Raw genomic sequence first — 18,666 nt, forward strand, 5'->3', positions numbered from 1 at the left:
AAGAGAGCGTGTAAACAATGGTCAGGCGCCGGTGGATTGGCCGCGCTGTCGCCAAGTCGCCTCGGAACGGCGAATCAGCGAGCAAGGAACTCGGCTCGAAGGGAATGTGCATCGGTCGTCCTTTCCCCCCACCAGTAGTGACGGCGGCACGGCTCATGTTCAGTAGACTCGGCCATTTCTCTCGCGAAGTGTAGCGACTTGCTCAGCCGCGACACCTTTTTTTCCCCCCCGAGGACCGTGCGGGTATTCCCGAAAGTTTTGCAAAATAACGCGACGCAAAAGGATGATACACTCCGGCCGGACCAGGCTCGAGGTAAGTGAACGCATCGTGTCTGACAGCGGGTGAGACGGGCTGGTCGACTCTGTGTAGAAACGCGCGTCAAAGTCACCACACAGTTCGGGGGGGTCGTGCGTGTGTCCAATGTTGTCATTGCCGAGGCGAACAGCTGATCCGCTCTCCTGGCCTCCGTTACGCCTGGCAACCTTTTCTAGCATTCTCGCTTCCATCTCAGCCTGCTGCCGCGATCACCATCTACCAAACACCACGGTAAACACCGTTTCGAAGCTGTCTGGCCCCTCGGACACCTCTAAAAGGCTTCTTACATTCTGATCGCTACTATTCCGCCGCGTATGTCGCTATCTCGCTCTCTTCCCCTCTGTCCCTGTCTCTCTGTGTATCGTTGCGCGTTCTCGCTCGATCTTTCTTCTATTTCTCCCTCCATCGCTGTTTCTCTGATCGACCAACCAACCAACCAACTCCATCCTTTGTTCTTTCATTCTTTCTTTCTTCCTTTCTTCCTTCCTTCCTTCCTTCCTTCCTTCCTTTCTCTCTGTCAATCTGTCTTCGTTCTCTCGCTTCTTCGTCTCCGGCAGCAGTGTCCGTCGTCGTCATTATTGTTGTCGGCCGTCGCGATGGTGTATACATGTATGTATATTCGAGTGTTGTGCCCCCGTCCCCGCATCTCGCGCGTTATCCTTTTCTTTGTTCTAATTTGTCATCGGTGTCTCCGCGGAGAGCGCAAATTTTCGGACCTCGTCTCGCAGCGTCGTCTCGACGCGACGTCGAGCGTAGATTAGATACTGTTCGATCCATCTTCTACGAATCCGACGTACACAAACTCGTATAAGAGGAATCGTCGTTGCTTCGTCAATAAGATCTCTCTCTCTCTCTCTCACTCTCACTCCCCTCCCTCTCTCTCTCTCCCCCTCTCCCGATTTATCTGTCCACATCTGCCCCCGCCTCCCTCTCTCTGCCTCTACCTCTGTCTCTGTCTCTTTCTCAGTCCTTTGTCTTTCTTCGACTGTACGCCTCCGTCTGTCTTCCTCGTTCGACGATCGTTAAGCGCTATTAGAATATCAATGAGCGTTGTCCTTCCCGTCGATTGACAGCCGCACGAAAATCGTCATGCTCGTCGGGAAATCCTTTCGCCTCTTTCTCCCATCCACCGTCTCAATTGTTCGGCCGTGCATTTACGCGAACGGGGTCCTTTGTTTCGTGTCGGACCCGTCTCGCAGCCGGGACGAAACGGAGGATCGCCGCTCGATGGGGCCGCGCGCGCGGTTCGCGACGTAGCAGGAACCCCCGCGCGCCTCCATCCCACCGCGAAGGCACATTGCAGCTAGTTTTGGAGGGAAAAGCTGATCTCTGGCTGACTCGCGGGCAAACAGAAACTGCACGCGTTTTCCTCGCAAGCACAGGGATTTTTCCGTTCTGTCACGCGGCCGAGTCCTCCGCGGAGACCGGGCCCAACGCGATCCTGGCGAATACTCTGCCGTGGGAATAACTCTTTCGGAGATAACAGCTCGCGCGGACGGGCGTACGGTGCAATCGTCGCGGCTGGCACGTGACTGGGAAAGTATTCGGCGAATGCGTTGCGTAAGACCCGGAGAAAGAAAAATGCCAGGGCGGCACGAAAAATATTACGGGATTCTATTTTCGAGCCGCGTAAGACGGCCGCGGATCTCTCTCGGAGGCCGAGCAGCACTGCGCGCGAGCATGCTTCGCGGCTAATCTCCAAACGCGAACCGCAAACCTCTTCCGATATTGCGCGGCCGATTCCACGACGAAGCCCGAGGCTTTGCGATCCTTCTCCTCGCGTGGCTGCTTGCTAAACGGAGTACTTTTACGCACCCGTCATCCACCGAACTCACGTCGCGCGATCTCTTTGGCTGTAAACCCGGTTAAACCCCGCTTTATCGCGCGCGACTACTCGACGGCGCGGTCGCGTTAATCGCGTCGATCCCGTGGCGGCTCGCTGGCGTCGCGCGAGAAATCGCTGAAACTCCAGCGCCTCTGTTTACTCTTTGCTACTATTAACGGGGACTGCGTGCCCAAAGTCCCACCACGTGCGCTACAGAATCCCTAAAGAATTCCTTTGCAGGGAGAAGCAGGGAACAGCCGAGTAAATGAAACGGGTGCGGGGAAAGAGTTTATCAGCCAAGTCCGCGAGAAATCGGCGAAGACGATCGAACCGGAGAGGTGAAATCGTTTGAGATATCGATGCAAGTTGAACGACCTGTCCCGTGCATGGCCATTGAAGGTCGGAAGCCTGTAATAGAGCAACCCTGAAGCTACATTTCGTGGGTGAAAGTTGAACAGTGACGCAATCCGCGCTGCCTTGTCGGCTTGTGACCTTAAATTACCTTGCGCCCTGGAGATTACGTACTCGACGGACGTTCGTGGAATCTTCGCTGACAAACAGGTCCCATTAGTCCGTGCGGGGGCAGTCTTTCTTTATCTTGGACGGCTGATGTCGAAAATGTGCCATCGCGAATTCGGAAGCTGCAACAGTCCCGAAGCTAGAATCTGGTATTTATAGAGAAGATCGATACGAGACACGCGGGTTGCGATTACTTTTTAAATGCACCAACCGCGGGCGTGGTATTTTTTTTTTTTTTTGGGGTGCGTCCGTGATTCGCGATGGAAACACATTGTACTTCACAGCCGCACAACGAGCCAATAGAATCTGTCAATGAAATATTAAATCGACCGACTGAAAGGATAGCATCCAGCGAATCGCGCTCGATGCTCCTTCGATGACTGGAGGCGTAATTGGCATCCATTCAGCGATTCCTCATTGCGAATTGTACATCGTCCCGCGAGCCGACAGCGTCCTCTCGCACCGCGTTGTATCGCGCCGACAAATTCATCATTCCCACAGCGAGAAACGAACGATTCCAGCAGATTGACCGAACACTTTCTCTGCGTTCAATCTGCGCATTCCCTGGTGAACGGTGGTATCATTTCCTGCAAGCTCTGGACTTTCGCGAACGTTTGCTTGTCTTCTTGGATGCAAAACCGCCCCCCTCCAATACATGTCCTGTCGCCGCGATCCAACGTGTAAACTCTAAAGGCCGGATCCCCTAGTTGCCGGTCCCTGCGACCTGTCGCAACTAGGAGGTCCCGCTTTAAGGGGTCATGCTATTTTTAACCCTTAACTGGTATCCTGGGTCGCACATGACCCCAAGCACTCAAAGTTCGCTGCAACATTTTTGGTTGTCTAAGTTTGTCAACTGAATTTCTAATTAATTTTATAGTTAATAGTTTAACTTTCTACGTTCCTATTATTTTATACGTTACCTAAGAAGAAAATATTCATAGAGGATGATCTAGTGTCGACTTTACAAATTTCTGTGTCCTTTTTTATTTGGGGTCTGCCACGACCCCAGTATACCAGTCACGTTTGCCAAAAACAGTATACCAGTTAAGGGTTAAAGATATTTTTCTCAGTAAATGCAATATATAATGAAATAATTTTTTTTATATTTATTAAGCTGCTCTTATGTTATACAAAATAAATTTAAAAAGAATTTTTACGATTTGTTTTAATTGTTTTTTTAGAGTGTCAATACGGCACCAAAAAGAGGAGGTATGTTCACGGCGTAGGTGATTTCCCGGCTCAGGCTTATCCGAAAGAAAAAATTCGAAAAGATTCTTAATCTGTATGAGTGCCGCTATATCCGCTAGCTCAATTAACAATTTTTGTTGAAAATTAAGAAAATGGCGCCGGTTTGAAGAATAGTTTGACAAATCACCCAAAAGGATGTATTCTCGGCTGTTCCATTGAGAAAAATTGTTTATTGAGCTAGGGGCTATAGCGACACTCATACAGATTAAGAATCTTTTGGAATTATTTGTTTCGGATAAGCCTGAGCCGAGAAATCACCTGCGCCGTGAACATACCTCTTGTTTAGGTGCCATATTGACGCTGTAAAACAACCATTAAAACAAATTGTTAAAATTCTTTTTAATTTTTTTTTGTACAGTATAAGAATAGCTTAATAAATACCAAGCAGATTCATTTCATTATATGTTGTATTCGCTTAGAAAAAAATCTTTACAAATAGCTTAAGGGGGTATACCCGTTTGAACCCTCGGAAAATGTATACATTTTGTGGATTTTTTTACAAGTCAACGGTTTGATGCAGATTTCCCGTTTTTTAACTATGTTTACATAGTATTACGAACTACTTATAAAAAAAGTTTCAGTTAAAAAACTATTGTTTTTCGGAAGTTACGGATACATGTCCGAAAGTCTCTCGATTTTAGACGGCTAAACGGTGGCCCTAAAAACTCGCGCTACGTTCAACCAATTTACTTCAAATTTTGCATGCAGAATCACAATAAGATTCCACATCGTCCAACGAAGGCGATTTTGAAAATTTTGAAAAATAAAGAAATGGTGAGAGATCAAAGGTAAAGTTAAATTTTTTCTAAGAGAAAAATCCACCTTTTTCCTTTATAAATAATAAACGGGGAATCGAAATAAAAAAAAGCCTTCGTTGGACGATGCGGAATCTTATTATGATTCTGCATGCAAAATTGGAAGTGAATTGGTTGAACGTAGCGCGAGTTTTTAGGGCCACCGTTTAGCCGTCTAAAATCGAGAGACTTTCGGACATGTATCCGTAACTTCCGAAAAACAATAGTTTTTTAACTGAAACTTTTTTTATAAGTAGTTCATAATACTATGTAAACATAGTTAAAAAACGGGAAATCTGCATCAAACCGTTGACTTGTAAAAAAATCCACAAAATGTATACATTTTCCGAGGGTTCAAACGGGTATACCCCTTTAGTTTTTCGGCCGATCAAATGGCCTCTTAACGCGACACCAGTCGCAGGTGGAAGAGAGCAAGAGCGAGGGGCACGGTGTTGCATCCGCAGCCGATGCCATCGGGGATCGTAGATTTGGAGTAGCCGGTGTTGTTGTTGCCGTTGAAATCATTAGAGACCCGGTCTCCTGATGGATGGTGATGCGTTGTTTTAGAAAAAAGTAAGTCGCGTGGGCGTAGGAGTTGGGGGCCAGGTCGGGCAAGGGGTTCAACCGGCCGAGGAGTCCGGTGCGAGCGGGCAATGGTGGAGGCAACAGCATCCATCGTATCACCATCATCATCATCACCACCATCATCACCACCAACACCATCACCATTATCATCATCAGGCCGGTTATTATACGTCGCAATCGCACACTCACAACAACCCTGTCACTACCATGAAGCAGTCTTACATGCAGGTTGGTGGAGACGTGTACTGTCACGCATGCCACTTTGCTCGCCGCTTTGCATTGTCGTCGACTAAATTCGAGCGCCATTCGACCGTCTAACGCTGCTAACGGGCTAACGCGAGATCGCCGCGTCTGCTTCTTCGGTATCACCGCCGAGCCAACAACACCCCCCCCGCCCGCGTCCAAGCGAATTCATCCGAGTCTGTTTGTTTTTTTGGTTGCAGCTAACATGGGTGTTTCATGACGACGAGGCGCAGATTAATAAAAAACTGCCAAAAGAATTGCTGCTTAGGTATCGTAAGAGACGTACACGTTGTTTCGATTCCCCTTCTTTCTCGATGTATCCACCATCAGACTTGTTTTGCTGCGCGCGGCACTACGCTCTCACACGCGCAGCGCCTATATGCATACTACTCTTTGTTTCTCTCTTCCTCTCCCGTAATTCTCTTTTACTTTCCTACAGATTTTTTTTTCTCTTCTTTTCTCTCTCTGTCTCTCTGTCTCTCTCTCTCTCTTTGTTTTGTCTACCGTACCCGCGAGTAGATTTTGAAACCGAGTAGTTGTTTGGACGAAAACTTGTAACTCGATTGCCGTACAATTGATATGTAGAATTCTCTCGTATCTGGACGTGGTGTCGTTATGCCGGTGCGCTCAAGTGAGCAAAGCCTGGAACGTGTTGGCGCTCGACGGATCCAACTGGCAGAGGATCGATCTGTTCGATTTCCAGCGGGACGTGGAGGTAAATCGAAGCGGTTAACGCATTGCTTACCGGCCGGCGAGGTCTCGGCCAGTTTCTCCCCGCGAGAACTGGTACGGCCCGGTGTTTTCGCTACACTCGGCCGTTTAGCAAAACTCGTCGCGCGGCAATCTCAGACAGCGTATTGACTTGCTCTGCTTTCCATTCCGAAAGTCTTGCGGGAGAGAAGCCGGGATCCCTCGAGGGGTTGCCTGAGGGGAAAATCCGCGCGGTAAGCGATGTGTTGATCGGCGGAAGGACACTGTCCTCGGCGATAGCCGTGAGAACGCACGCCTAACCTGAACATTCCGGAACACAGGCATCGGTTATAGAGAATATATCGAGACGATGCGGCGGCTTTCTGAGGCAGCTGTCCCTCAGGGGGTGCCAGAGCATCGGGAACATTTCGATGCGCACGCTGGCTCAGTCGTGCCCGAACATCGAGGAGCTGAACCTGAGCCAGTGCAAAAAGATCTCAGACATGACCTGCGCGGCCCTCAGCAGCCACTGTCCCAAACTTCAACGGCTGAACTTGGACTCCTGCCCCGAGATAACGGACATGTCGCTGAAGAACCTCTCGGACGGCTGTCCCCATCTCACCCACATCAACCTGTCCTGGTGCGAGCTACTTACCGACAACGGGGTCGAGGCGCTGGCCAAAGGTTGCAAGGAGCTGCGCAGCTTTCTGTGCAGAGGCTGCCGCCAATTGACGGACAGGGCTGTCAAATGTCTCGCTCATGAATGTCCCAAACTAGAGGCGATCAATCTACACGAATGCAGGGTACTTGAGGCAAACACAATTGGCTTACACCCTGGGCTTAAATCTTTGCGCTCGTATGACTCGCGACCCGGTGCCTCTTCCCAAAACTCCACCCCCCCCCCATCACTCCCCTCTCCCATCGTTCACCCGCCTTGGAAGTATTCATTATCGCGCAGCGATTTTCCTCGCGCGAGGGAGCAACACCGACTCTACTGTTTTCACTGTTATGTACTTAGTCGCGGACGCAAATTAGCGCAACACGATTTTCGCCCCGGCGCGCGGCGGCCACTCGGAGATATCTAGGTATTCCAACTTGGCGGCTGTTAAAGCAGCAAACACACGAGTGCAAAGAGCTAACAGGTTCAGCGCCGCGACCAACAGCAACGCAGCCACGCCGCGTTATTTGCCGTTCGCCTCGCGACGGACCTCCAGACTATGGAGGCGCGCTGCGGGTGATTATTAACGCGAGTCCAACAGTCCAGCCCCGTCGCCGGCTGCTATTTACCTCGGTAGGTAGCGAGAGCGCGTTCTCCCCCGGACATCGTTGTCCCTGGATGTTAGGATCGACGCGCGGGACCGGCTGCCGCGTCGAGCGGTCGCGGCGCTGCACCTGTTGAAGCCTACGCGCGATCGGCGAGCTTTATGGAAACAGATTCGTTGCAGAATATAATGGACGACGCGGTGAGAGACCTCAGCGAACAGTGTCCGCGGCTGCACTACGTTTGCCTGTCGAATTGCCCGAATCTGACGGACGCGTCCCTGGTGACTCTGGCGCAGCACTGTCCGCTCCTCAGCGTCCTCGAGTGCGTGGCCTGCACGCACTTCACCGACGCGGGCTTTCAGGCACTTGCGAAAGTGAGTTCGATCGTCGACTAATCGCTACCGCCTGGTAAACGGCTTGCTTTTTCGGCTTTCAGAACTGCAGGCTGCTCGAGAAGATGGACCTGGAAGAGTGCCTTTTGATCACAGACGCCACCCTCATTCACCTGGCCATGGGCTGTCCTAGATTGGAGAAACTGGTGGGTTGTTTGCTCACGGCTCTGTTCGGGGCTTCTCGTTGTGTATGTAAATTCCCCCGCCTGCCCTGCCCCCCTTGCCCCGTACAGAGAGATCACGCGGACGAGTCTCGTAAAACCTCTTGTGCTTTCACGGAAACAGAGCCTGTCCCATTGCGAGCTGATCACCGACGAGGGTATCCGACAGTTGGCCCTGTCGCCGTGCGCAGCGGAGCATTTGGCGGTGCTCGAACTGGACAACTGTCCTCTCATAACAGACGCCAGCCTCGATCACCTGCTACAAGCCTGCCACAATCTCGAGCGCATCGAGCTCTACGACTGTCAACTAATCACCAGAGCTGGCATACGTAGACTACGAGTAATGTCCCACTATGTAGTACTTCTTACCCATCGCCATTCCATTCCACGCGAACTGATTCTTTATCAGTTTGACCCTCCAGTTTCGGGTTCTATCCATCGGATCGAGCTTCCCCTCCCTATCAAATGATCTAAGCACCTGGCAATCTTTTCGAAACACCCCCCTCGCCCCACCATTCGCTGTGAACTAGCATTCCCTCTAACGAGCTCCGCTCACCGATTCGTTGCAGACGCATTTGCCCAACATCAAAGTCCACGCGTACTTCGCGCCGGTGACACCTCCGCCGAGCGCGGGTGCGTCCCGACAACGATACTGCCGGTGCTGCGTCATTCTGTGATTCCGCATTCAAGTGACTTTGATGTAAAATCGACCGACGTACCACACTACCGGTGGACTTTATTTCGGTGATCGCCGGTCACGGCGATCGTGGGACCTTCTTCTCCTCTCCGACCGCCAGGCCGAGGAGACTCTGCCCGGCCGTGTCATCAGCAGCGAGAGAGGGAGATAAAGAACGAGCCTCATCGTGAATCGCGCGAATCCTTTCAAGTCCATTCGAACTACAGACGCAACGAGTACAGTACGTGACTGTCGCCTACACACACGAACACACACACACACACACACAGAGAAACTCGAGCCATAGCTGCTAACTGCAATTAACTAACATTTCGCCGCTGCTACACTACCACCACCACCCACTACTTCATGTCGTCGCTGTTTCGAACACGATTTCGCGGTCGTTTTATCGTTTCTTACTAAAACTCCGGCTTAGATACGACCGACACCCGGCCACCATCGTCCCTGTTCCGCGAAGGAAAGAGATTCCGGGGTCCGATCAGTGATCGATTGATTCATCGATCGCTCGTTAAGCCGTTACATCGGGCGCGTCGGCGACTACGCGCTATAATCTCCGCGCCGCTCCTACGCGGCTCCCCGCGATCGGATATCTAATGGCCGAATCTCTTTGGACGTTCCGCGCGAATACCAAATCGGAAGAATAGAAGAAAAACAGGGAGACAAAAAACAGAAAAGCGATGAACGTACGTGTATATACATATACATACATATATATATATATATTTTTTTAGTACGACGCAACTTCTCTTCTGCTATAGACGCTATTATCGAAGAGAAACGTGCAATCCGTTCCGAAGGATGACGCGGTACACGCGCGTCCGCGACGTCACACTTTTCAGATATTTCGGGTGGGGGTGGGTAGGATAGAGGAGGCGGGGACGGGTGATAATACTCGCGTTCTGCGTGTTTCGAGTTACGGTAGGCACTCGATTTCTCTCGAAGATTCGCGTGTGTTCCTGTAGCAGTTTCTCAACGAACACTGCCTATTATAACGTTATTGATAAAAAAAAGAAAACCAAGGAGAAGAAAAAGCGACAAAAAAAAAATAAACACGAGGCGTCGTAGAAATATCGCAGGACTATTGAAATTCGGCGCGAGACCGTACAGACACCGTCGTTCGTTAGAGTGTAATATACAATTATACACAGTGTCTTGGCGTTCCTTTCCGCGTCCAAGCGACGATTCACGGTCGCACGCGCCACTGATAAGCCCGAGACATCCGCGAATTTCTTTCCTCTCGCGATATGTACACGCCGGACGAGAACAGAAGCGAGAACACCCGCCGAATTCCAAGCGGTCGTTGGCTTGGTCGTTCCCCGCGTCCCGAGGTAAAAAGGAAAAAACGGAGCGAGCGCGAAGGGGTGACGAAAGAGGGGCAAGGGGACGCCGCGGCGTTTCGTCGTCTTCGAAACTCGCGTTTCAATTGCTGCTGGCGCTAGACGGTGCGGTGGCGCGTACAAGATGCATTTCACAGCGATTCGCGGACAGAAAAGGGGACCGTTTCGTCCGTGGATCGCGTTTACCAAGTCACAAAACGTGATTCCTCCTCGACAGAGCCCGAACATCTATCTATACTTCTGCCTTCTTTAACTTCTCTTTCCTTTTTTCTTCTATTCGTTTCTCTTTTCTTTTCTTTTCTTTTTGTAACTCGTCATGAACTAGGAGAGCACAGACTGACAAAAAACGAATCAAAGCGTTAATGCGTTGAACCGATTCACTTCGGCCCAGTGACCGACCGACTGACCGACCGATTATGACCGACCGACTCGCTGGCCTCTATTTTACTTTTTAAGCCTAGGTTTACGAAATTGGTGACGGTACGAGAACCGCGGAATCGGCGATCCTCGGATGCTCGTTACGCGACCGGGTGTTCGAGATAGATCCGCGATCAGGTGGCCACGCGTCCACCTGGCGACGATGAAAATTTCTTTGTTACTTGCCCCTTGGATGCGGTTGTAGTGGAATACGAGAGAAACTAGGAAGCTAGATTCCAGAACGATGATCCGTATTCGAGGCAGAAAATATTGGCCGCCTCAGCAAAGAGATCAGTGTTTCGCTCCAGCCCCGTGTCTGGATCTTATACTTACATCACAGACACACGAGTGTCCGTCTTCTCCTTTGTTCCTTCGAGATAGAGAAATGACCTAAGGCGGCTGATATTTTCTGTCCCGATTACAACAAGGAGAAACCACACGGGATTCTGGTCACTGATTTGGAACGAATTTCGCGTATACTTGGCGCTCTTTGGCGCGGCAAAGTAAGGAGATGGATGTGGAAGACTCGTGAAGCATGAATGACGCTTGTTCGCTACGCGAATACAGAATTTGTGCCACACTAATGACTGGAATGTCGTGAAACACTGTAACGGACGAGAGAGAGAGAGAGAGAGAGATAGAGCGATAGTCGTTGTCGCGGCGTGCAAGAGGAAACTGAGACAAGAAGAATCTTCAACCGTGAGAAAGTTCTCATGACAGAACGTTCGTTCGGGTTCGCGATCGATGTGTGATTTATTTTTGCTGATGGAGAATCATGTCGGCTATATATACATATACAGATAAGAACGTACGCGCATACATACATATATTTTTCTTGTCCTAGCCAGGAAGGGCCGGGCTTTCGCGCGACGAGCGGCCGATCGAGACCAGAATCAGATTTTAAAAGCGCTCCATCCCGAGGTGTAATAGTCGCCCAGGCGCGCGATGCACCGCGTTTCTATCCATCCCGTTGTCTCGGCGACCCGAGAGTCAGCCAGATTCGCGACGGCGACGACAACGGCCGACACCGCGCCTCGCCGCGTCGGGAAAGGTATCGATTGTTAATCCTTGCTAGCGCGTAAGAACGTAAACCGCGTATATTTAAATATACATAGCGTGTACACGGAATACCGGATGAAGCAACTAGGTATATATATTAACAGAAAAGAGGGGGGGGGAAAAAAACAGTAAAAAATAAATATATAGATAAGATATGTTTTGTACGCTGCATGTCATCTGTAGAAGAGTAACGTGATCATCGTAAACCTGTCGTTCGAAATCGAGTTTCGATCTAGCGATCCAGCGAGCCAGCGATTGTGTACATGTAATTCAGCGACGACGAGAGAGCGTTAGACGGGGGCCCGGGGGTTGAGCGAGCGAATGGAATTAGAGTGACGAACGAACGCGCGCTGCCACTGTGTACTCGCGAAACGGTTTCCGACACCTCTCCCCGCGAGAGAGATCTCTTTCATCGTCCCGTTCGCGCTCTGCATTCCGCGTTGTCGAAATTCGTCGCACGGCTGTCGCGCGCGCCCTCCTGTCGAGCGAACGAGAGGAGGGAGGGGGGGGGGAGAATGTAAAGTCAATCGCAGTGCCTGAATCACCGCAAGAATTTTAATATATTTACGTAGTCGAAATTGAATGGGTTTGGTAGGTTGGGAGGTCGCACAGGATTTCGAACAATATACCGATTCGTTAGGGATCGTCCAGTGTCTGTAGCCGAAACGAGCGACGACAGCCGTGCAAGCGCGTTCGATCGGGAATTAATCAGCGACGGGCATTCAATCAGCCATTGGATTTCTGAGCGGCTTGCGTGCCCCTCGGGGGAGACGTTTTTACAAGTAGTTGCACCGCACGAAACCACCCACGTTCTCTCGTATCTTTACACGCGAGCAACAGTAGACGCATGTTCAGTTTTAATTGGAAGTTGAAGCGAGAACCGACGCGGTGGGATTTATAAATTCTAGAATAGACAATGGCGTCTGAATGGCCATCGTGATCGCACGATTTGCATTTGATAGCGAACGTCGATGTTCGGTAGTAGGCACCGGTCAGCCCCGTTACGCGGATAATCATTCGACACACAAGCGCCTGTCGGTAGCCCCTTTGATCGAACCCGAAGTGATCGCGACTGATCTTGCAATTAGCAATGTAAATGAGGGCTCTCGCGAAGGAAAGGGAAAGATCGCCGTGGATGAAAGGGAAACGTAAATGTACAAGGAAACAATCGTTGCGGCAGTCTCTGCTGATAATCGCAATTTTATTGTCGCCGGAAGTAGATCGCGCGGGAAAGGAGAAACGAGGGCGGAGCAGATTTAAAACGAAGCTTTGACGCCGAGTGATCGAGTAAGTGTTTGGCTGTGCAGTAGAATAGGGAAGAAAGAGAACGTGAGAGACAGAGTGTACGTGCGTGTGCGTGTGAGAGAGAGAGAGAGAGAATGGGAGAGAGTGAGACTGGGAGAGTGCGAAAGGGTGTGAAAGGGAGACAAAGATTCAGATGTTAATCGAAGCCAGCGAAAGTACACGCATGCACAGAAATATACGCCACATGTATTCCCGGTTATGCGGTTCGCTCCATGTAATTCACCGATCGCGAAGCATTTTTATTCTGTCGTTTCGGGAAGCGAAGGGGGAAATGGAAGAGAAACGTTCAGGCATTTCGTCGATCGACAATTGGAAACACTTGAAATCTTAATTAATAAGCGTGCAACAACACACACACACTGTAATGGTCTACGCGTGTCGGCCTACACGTGCCTCCCGAAATCTCGACGTGCTCCGGTAACCGAGAGGACGTTGCGAGGAAGGAACAGAGAATAATTGCACACAGGCTCGTGTACGAATGCTGTAGCTGATTCACTACATTGACATTTCGCTGCTTCGACGAGCTGCAGTCTACCATGTATATATTTTCATTAATGTATGTATAATAAAAAGTATATTCGAGACAACGATCGGCTCTGTTTAGTGCGCGCTCTTTAACATCCGAAGTGAAGCGTGTCGAGAGAAGATACCATTTGGGGATCGATCGAGCTATCTCGCGTTCTGGCAGAATATTTTTGGCTTCTGAATTCTATATTTTATCGCAACAACGTATATTTCTCCTAGGAATTAATCGATTTTAAACGAGGAAACCTCCGTGGAATTCTTTGTATTGTGTAAACGGCACCTAATCGCGTATCTATATATATATATATATATATATATATATATATATATATATTCTCGCTGAAAGGTTCTGTGTTGATGTCAATAAATTTACAATGATTTTTAAGTCGTTCACCCCGTTTCGAATTTCATTCTACTGGTTATTCTACCGAGCGGTGGACAAACGGCACTTTTAGATTTATTTTGCAGAGAGGGAAGCCGAACGAATTTTGGACAACAAGAATGCAGAACTTTGTTGCGACAAAGATTGAAAGAAAAATAATTTTAGATCACGCTGAGAAAATAGAACGCAAAGATTATGGGTTCGCACTCTCTGTACAGAGCCTGCTGAAACTCTTATTTTCTAACTCCGAATGCGTAAATAGAATGATATAAAAGCTTTACTATTTACTATTGTATGCATAGGCAAGATCGAAGGATCGATGAATGAAGTGGCACGCGTAGTTATTATTGAATGAACTTACGCACGTTTACTCTGCGCGCAATTACGCAGGTTGCCTAGCAACACGCTCCATTCGTGGCTGGAACATGGCCGCCGGCGAATTCATGTTTTCGGTCGAAACGATTTGCTGTTTGCTCCAATTGAATAAGTCCTTTCGTTACTTTGCCGATGAAAATACATTACACTCTTGTCCCCTATTCTCCTCCGTACACACGCAGTTGAATAAACGTTAATTGAAAGCATAAAAGTCACTGATAACCAGAAATCGAAGAGGTTATGTGTGAAACTAACCTCACATAACCTTGCCTTGCTTCGTGTTTTTTTCTACTTACCGTGGGAATAAGAGGAACAATATTTTGTTTTCCGTGCAATCGGGATCATCTGTGATTCGATATTTAAAAGGGGGACATAAGATCGCGCTCTTTATATGTTTTTCTCTTCGCATTTAATAAGAAGCTACCCTAGCCTATTTCTGATATCAGCTGCATCATGAGTAAATATAGAAGGAAAGAATCCTCCAGCGAGGATAGCGACAGCGAAGAGGAGAGGCGTAAGAAGGATATCAGGGAGAGAGACGAGTTTGCTAATCGACTTAAAGCAAAAGATGAGAGCAAAACACGGAAGGTCGCTATGCCAGCAGGCTCGGGAGCAGGTAAACTTGACCGTGCAGCGTCAATTGCTTTGTATTCTCTATGAACTGTGCTACTTACTATCCCATGTGTTACTTAATGCGTAGCCGAAGCAGCAAAGCGGCTCAAAATCATGGAAACGGATATGCGGGAGAAGCTGGTACCAAAGCTGCGAATCGAATCACGCAGAAAGTACTTGGAGAAACGTAAAGAAGATAAGGTGGCCGAATTGGAAGCCGATATTATCGATGACGAATACCTATTCGAAGAGGAAATGTAATTTCTTAAACGATAGCATACGTATCCTATAAAGATCAATTTAAAACTAACAATGCTTCCAATGAATTAGATTGACAGAGCAGGAGAGGAAAGAAAGGGACCACAAGAAACAGTTACTTCAATTGGCGAAAGAACACGAGAAAGCTAGGGAGCTAGAAAGGGTGCAACGGTATCACATGCCCCTGGAAAAGGGGAAACAAGAACCAGAACAGGATATACATGACAATGAACCGCCACAATCTGAGCAAAGCAAATGGGAATCCGAACAGATGTCGTCCGCTGTTTTTCGTTTTGGGGCCAAAGATAGGAAAGGTTCGAGTCTTACGACTCAAGAGGTCCTAGATCCTCAGTTAATATGTCCACAAAGATTATTCACGATAGTTTAAACTTTCTACAGCGCAAGAAGATTACGATCTTCTTCTGGAGGACGAGGTGGAATTCGTTCAAGCGCTGCGTATGCCCGGCAGCGAGAAGGGCAGGAAACGCGAGGAGAGTCCCCCTCCGCAACTGAAAGCTTTGCAAACGATACAAGAGACGAAGAAGAGTCTGCCGATCTACCCTTTCAGGAACGACTTGATTCAAGCCATCAAGGATCATCAGGTTTGTTACTCATAGATCGTATCCTGCAATTCATTGCTACGTTAACGCGATAGGTGTTGATAATAGAGGGAGAAACGGGTTCCGGTAAAACGACGCAGATACCGCAATACCTCTACGAGACTGGGTTCGCGGAAAACAATAAAATCATAGGCTGCACCCAGCCGAGGAGAGTGGCTGCTATGTCCGTGGCATCGAGAGTCGCCCACGAAATGGCTGTGAAACTGGGGAACGAAGTGGGTTACGCGATTCGTTTCGAGGATTGCACTTCCCACCGGACTCGAATCAAGTACATGACCGATGGTACTCTTCACCGGGAATTTCTAAGCGAGCCAGACCTGGCTTCCTACAGGTACAATGCTACGCATTCAAAGTTCTCTAAAAGGCTTGGCGGAGGCGTAGTACAGAGTAGAGGGGGTAGTAAATCAATTAAAAGTGTTCTCATATTCTGTTCAGCGTTATGATAATCGACGAAGCTCACGAGCGCACCTTGCACACCGATATATTGTTCGGATTGGTGAAGGACATCACGAGATTTCGAACGGATCTTAAGCTACTGATTTCCTCGGCCACTCTAGACGCGACAAAGTTCAGCGAGTTCTTCGACGACGCCCCCATTTTTCGAATACCTGGTCGACGGTTCCCCGTGGATATTTATTACACGAAAGCTCCAGAGGCAGACTACATCGACGCCTGCGTTGTTTCCATTCTTCAGATACACGCGACGCAACCCAATGGCGACGTACTCGTGTTCCTAACAGGCAAGTGCCCCCTTCCCTCCCTCTTGCCCACCGTTTGCGATCTATCATTGCTCTCAGCGTAACGAACACTTCGTCGCACAGGTCAAGACGAAATAGAGACGTGCCAGGAAATGTTGCAAGAGAGGGTGAGACGATTGGGATCGAAATTGGCGGAGTTGCTGATCCTGCCCGTTTATGCGAATCTTCCGAGCGACATGCAGGCGAAGATATTTCAGCCGACTCCACCCGGTGCGAGAAAGGTATGAGTGGAACTGGGAATAGAGTGAGATTCTTTCTCCCGTGCATTTCTCAGAAACGGTGTTCATTTTATCAGGTAGTTCTCGCCACGAATATAGCGGAGACGTCTTTAACCATAGACAACATAGTGTACGTGCTAGATCCTGGATTCGCGAAACAGAACAACTTTAACTCTAGAACAGGGATGGAAAGCTTGATGGTGGTTCCTATTAGTAAAGCCTCTGCTAATCAGCGTGCTGGCAGAGCTGGGAGAGTGGCTCCGGGCAAGTGTTTCCGCTTGTATACGGCTTGGGCGTACCAACACGAACTGGAGGACAATACTGTGCCCGAGATTCAGAGAATAAACCTCGGTAATATCCTCAGAATCAATGAAAAGTTACCCGTTTCGTACAATTTCTATCCTTTGCCTAATCGAATAACGAAATAACATTCCAGGGAATGCCGTGCTCACTCTGAAAGCGCTGGGAATAAACGATCTGGTCCACTTCGATTTCCTCGATCCGCCGCCGCACGAGACGCTTGTGTTAGCTTTGGAGCAGCTTTACGCGTTGGGTGCTTTGAACCATCGCGGAGAACTGACGAAACTCGGACGGAGGATGGCCGAGTTCCCGTTGGACCCAATGATGGCGAAGATGTTGCTGGCCAGCGAGCAGTACCGCTGCTCGGAGGAAGTGGCCACCATTGCCGCGATGTTGTCGGTGAACGGGGCGATTTTCTACAGGCCGAAAGACAAGATCATTCACGCAGACACAGCGCGGAAGAATTTCCACGTGCCCGGCGGTGACCACCTCACTTTGCTGAACGTGTACAATCAGTGGCAGCAAAGCGACTTCAGCACCCATTGGTGCTACGAGAATTTCATTCAGCATCGATCGATGAAACGGGCAAGGGACGTCAGGGAACAATTGGTAGGACTAATGCAGCGAGTCGAGATGGAACTCGTTTCAGGAATCTCGGAGACGATCAACGTTAGAAAGGTGAGTGGCTCGTATTGAATCGCTTTTAGAACTTATTTGTGAAATAAATTAAATTATGAAATGAACTTTTAAAAGTTTATTTTTCACATAAATAAATAAATTTGTGCTGGTGGTTTTTCAAGGCTATCACCGCGGGTTACTTTTACCACGTAGCCCGATTATCAAAAGGTGGCCATTATAAGACCGCGAAGCACAATCAAACCGTGTCGATCCATCCGAACAGTTCACTGTTTCAAGAGCTGCCGCGCTGGCTGCTTTACCACGAGCTGGTCTTCACTACGAAGGAATTCATGCGGCAGGTACGTATTGCGCACGATAATTTGAAACGAAGTAGAAGCGGCTATGGGTATTTAATTTTTTCTTTAACTTTGTTCTATTAACGTGTGCCAGGTAACGGAGATTGAGAGCAAGTGGCTTTTGGAAGTTGCCCCGCATTATTACAAGCCGAAAGAGCTGGAGGACTCAACCAATAAAAAGATGCCAAAAGTCGCAGGAAGATCACGACCAGATGGAACCAACTAACTTTATAATTAGTACAATCGTATAAGTGACGATGAGTTATGAGGTATGAGTCTATAAGTCATATGAAAGTATATTGTACAGACAGGAGAATGTAAGAGATGATATACATATATGTTTAACGGTAGTATATTACTTATAGATAATGTATTGAAACATTTGTACCTCCCTGTACACCTCTAATCGTAAGACAAATGTAAATTACACGCGTTTTCAACTAACAAATGTATCGATAATCGGCTGTAATTGTAAATGCATTTTATTTTAATAAAAAAGAAAGTGAAGAGAAAATGACTGTTTTAATTCAATTACAGCACATGAGTGACCAGCAACGATTCGTTTCCACACTATTTCTACAAATATTGATTTTCGGCTTCCCACAAAAGCACCAGAAAACTTGCGCAAGAGAATTGGTGGGGCCGAAAAATGGCTTTTTGTGGGGAAAAAAGTTCGTGTTGTGGGCTATTTAAAAACTTTGATTTTGTGGGGAAAAGAAAAATTTGTGGGTCTTGTGGGCTATTTAAAACCCCAACTTTGTGGGGGAAAACTTGGCTTCTATTGTGGGCCATT

The 18,666-nt window shown here is 48.6% G+C and overlaps 2 protein-coding genes across 5 annotated transcripts; both read left to right on the plus strand.

Annotated features, from left to right (window-relative positions):
• LOC143374944 (F-box/LRR-repeat protein 2) lies at positions 1 to 11,658 on the plus strand. Of its 4 annotated transcripts, XM_076823527.1 has the most exons (9): positions 65 to 313; positions 5,270 to 5,515; positions 5,731 to 5,798; positions 6,116 to 6,245; positions 6,562 to 7,023; positions 7,666 to 7,857; positions 7,920 to 8,021; positions 8,161 to 8,376; positions 8,606 to 11,658. In XM_076823527.1, the coding sequence occupies exons 1-9, from the start codon at positions 284 to 286 to the stop codon at positions 8,711 to 8,713; spliced, it is 1,554 nt and encodes a 517-aa protein (XP_076679642.1). In that variant the 5' UTR covers positions 65 to 283; the 3' UTR covers positions 8,714 to 11,658. The 4 variants fall into 4 exon arrangements, with proteins under 4 accessions (XP_076679644.1, XP_076679642.1, XP_076679645.1 ...); XM_076823529.1 differs by lacking the exon at positions 8,161 to 8,376 and having other exon boundaries at positions 1 to 313; XM_076823530.1 differs by lacking the exon at positions 5,270 to 5,515 and having other exon boundaries at positions 126 to 313.
• A 2,501-nt stretch (positions 11,659 to 14,159) lies between these two features.
• On the plus strand, positions 14,160 to 18,387 carry L(2)37cb (DEAH-box helicase 16 lethal (2) 37Cb). The gene is made up of 11 exons (XM_076822881.1): positions 14,160 to 14,749; positions 14,834 to 15,002; positions 15,076 to 15,317; positions 15,403 to 15,605; positions 15,659 to 15,954; positions 16,059 to 16,363; positions 16,445 to 16,602; positions 16,677 to 16,950; positions 17,036 to 17,577; positions 17,700 to 17,876; positions 17,968 to 18,387. Exons 1-11 carry the CDS (start codon positions 14,587 to 14,589, stop codon positions 18,097 to 18,099), a joined length of 2,661 nt encoding a protein of 886 aa, XP_076678996.1. The 5' UTR covers positions 14,160 to 14,586; the 3' UTR covers positions 18,100 to 18,387.
• Positions 18,388 to 18,666: the final 279 nt, after the last annotated feature.

The sequence above is a fragment of the Andrena cerasifolii genome, chromosome 11, assembly GCF_050908995.1.
Source record: "Andrena cerasifolii isolate SP2316 chromosome 11, iyAndCera1_principal, whole genome shotgun sequence".
Lineage (NCBI taxonomy): Eukaryota > Metazoa > Arthropoda > Insecta > Hymenoptera > Andrenidae > Andrena > Andrena cerasifolii.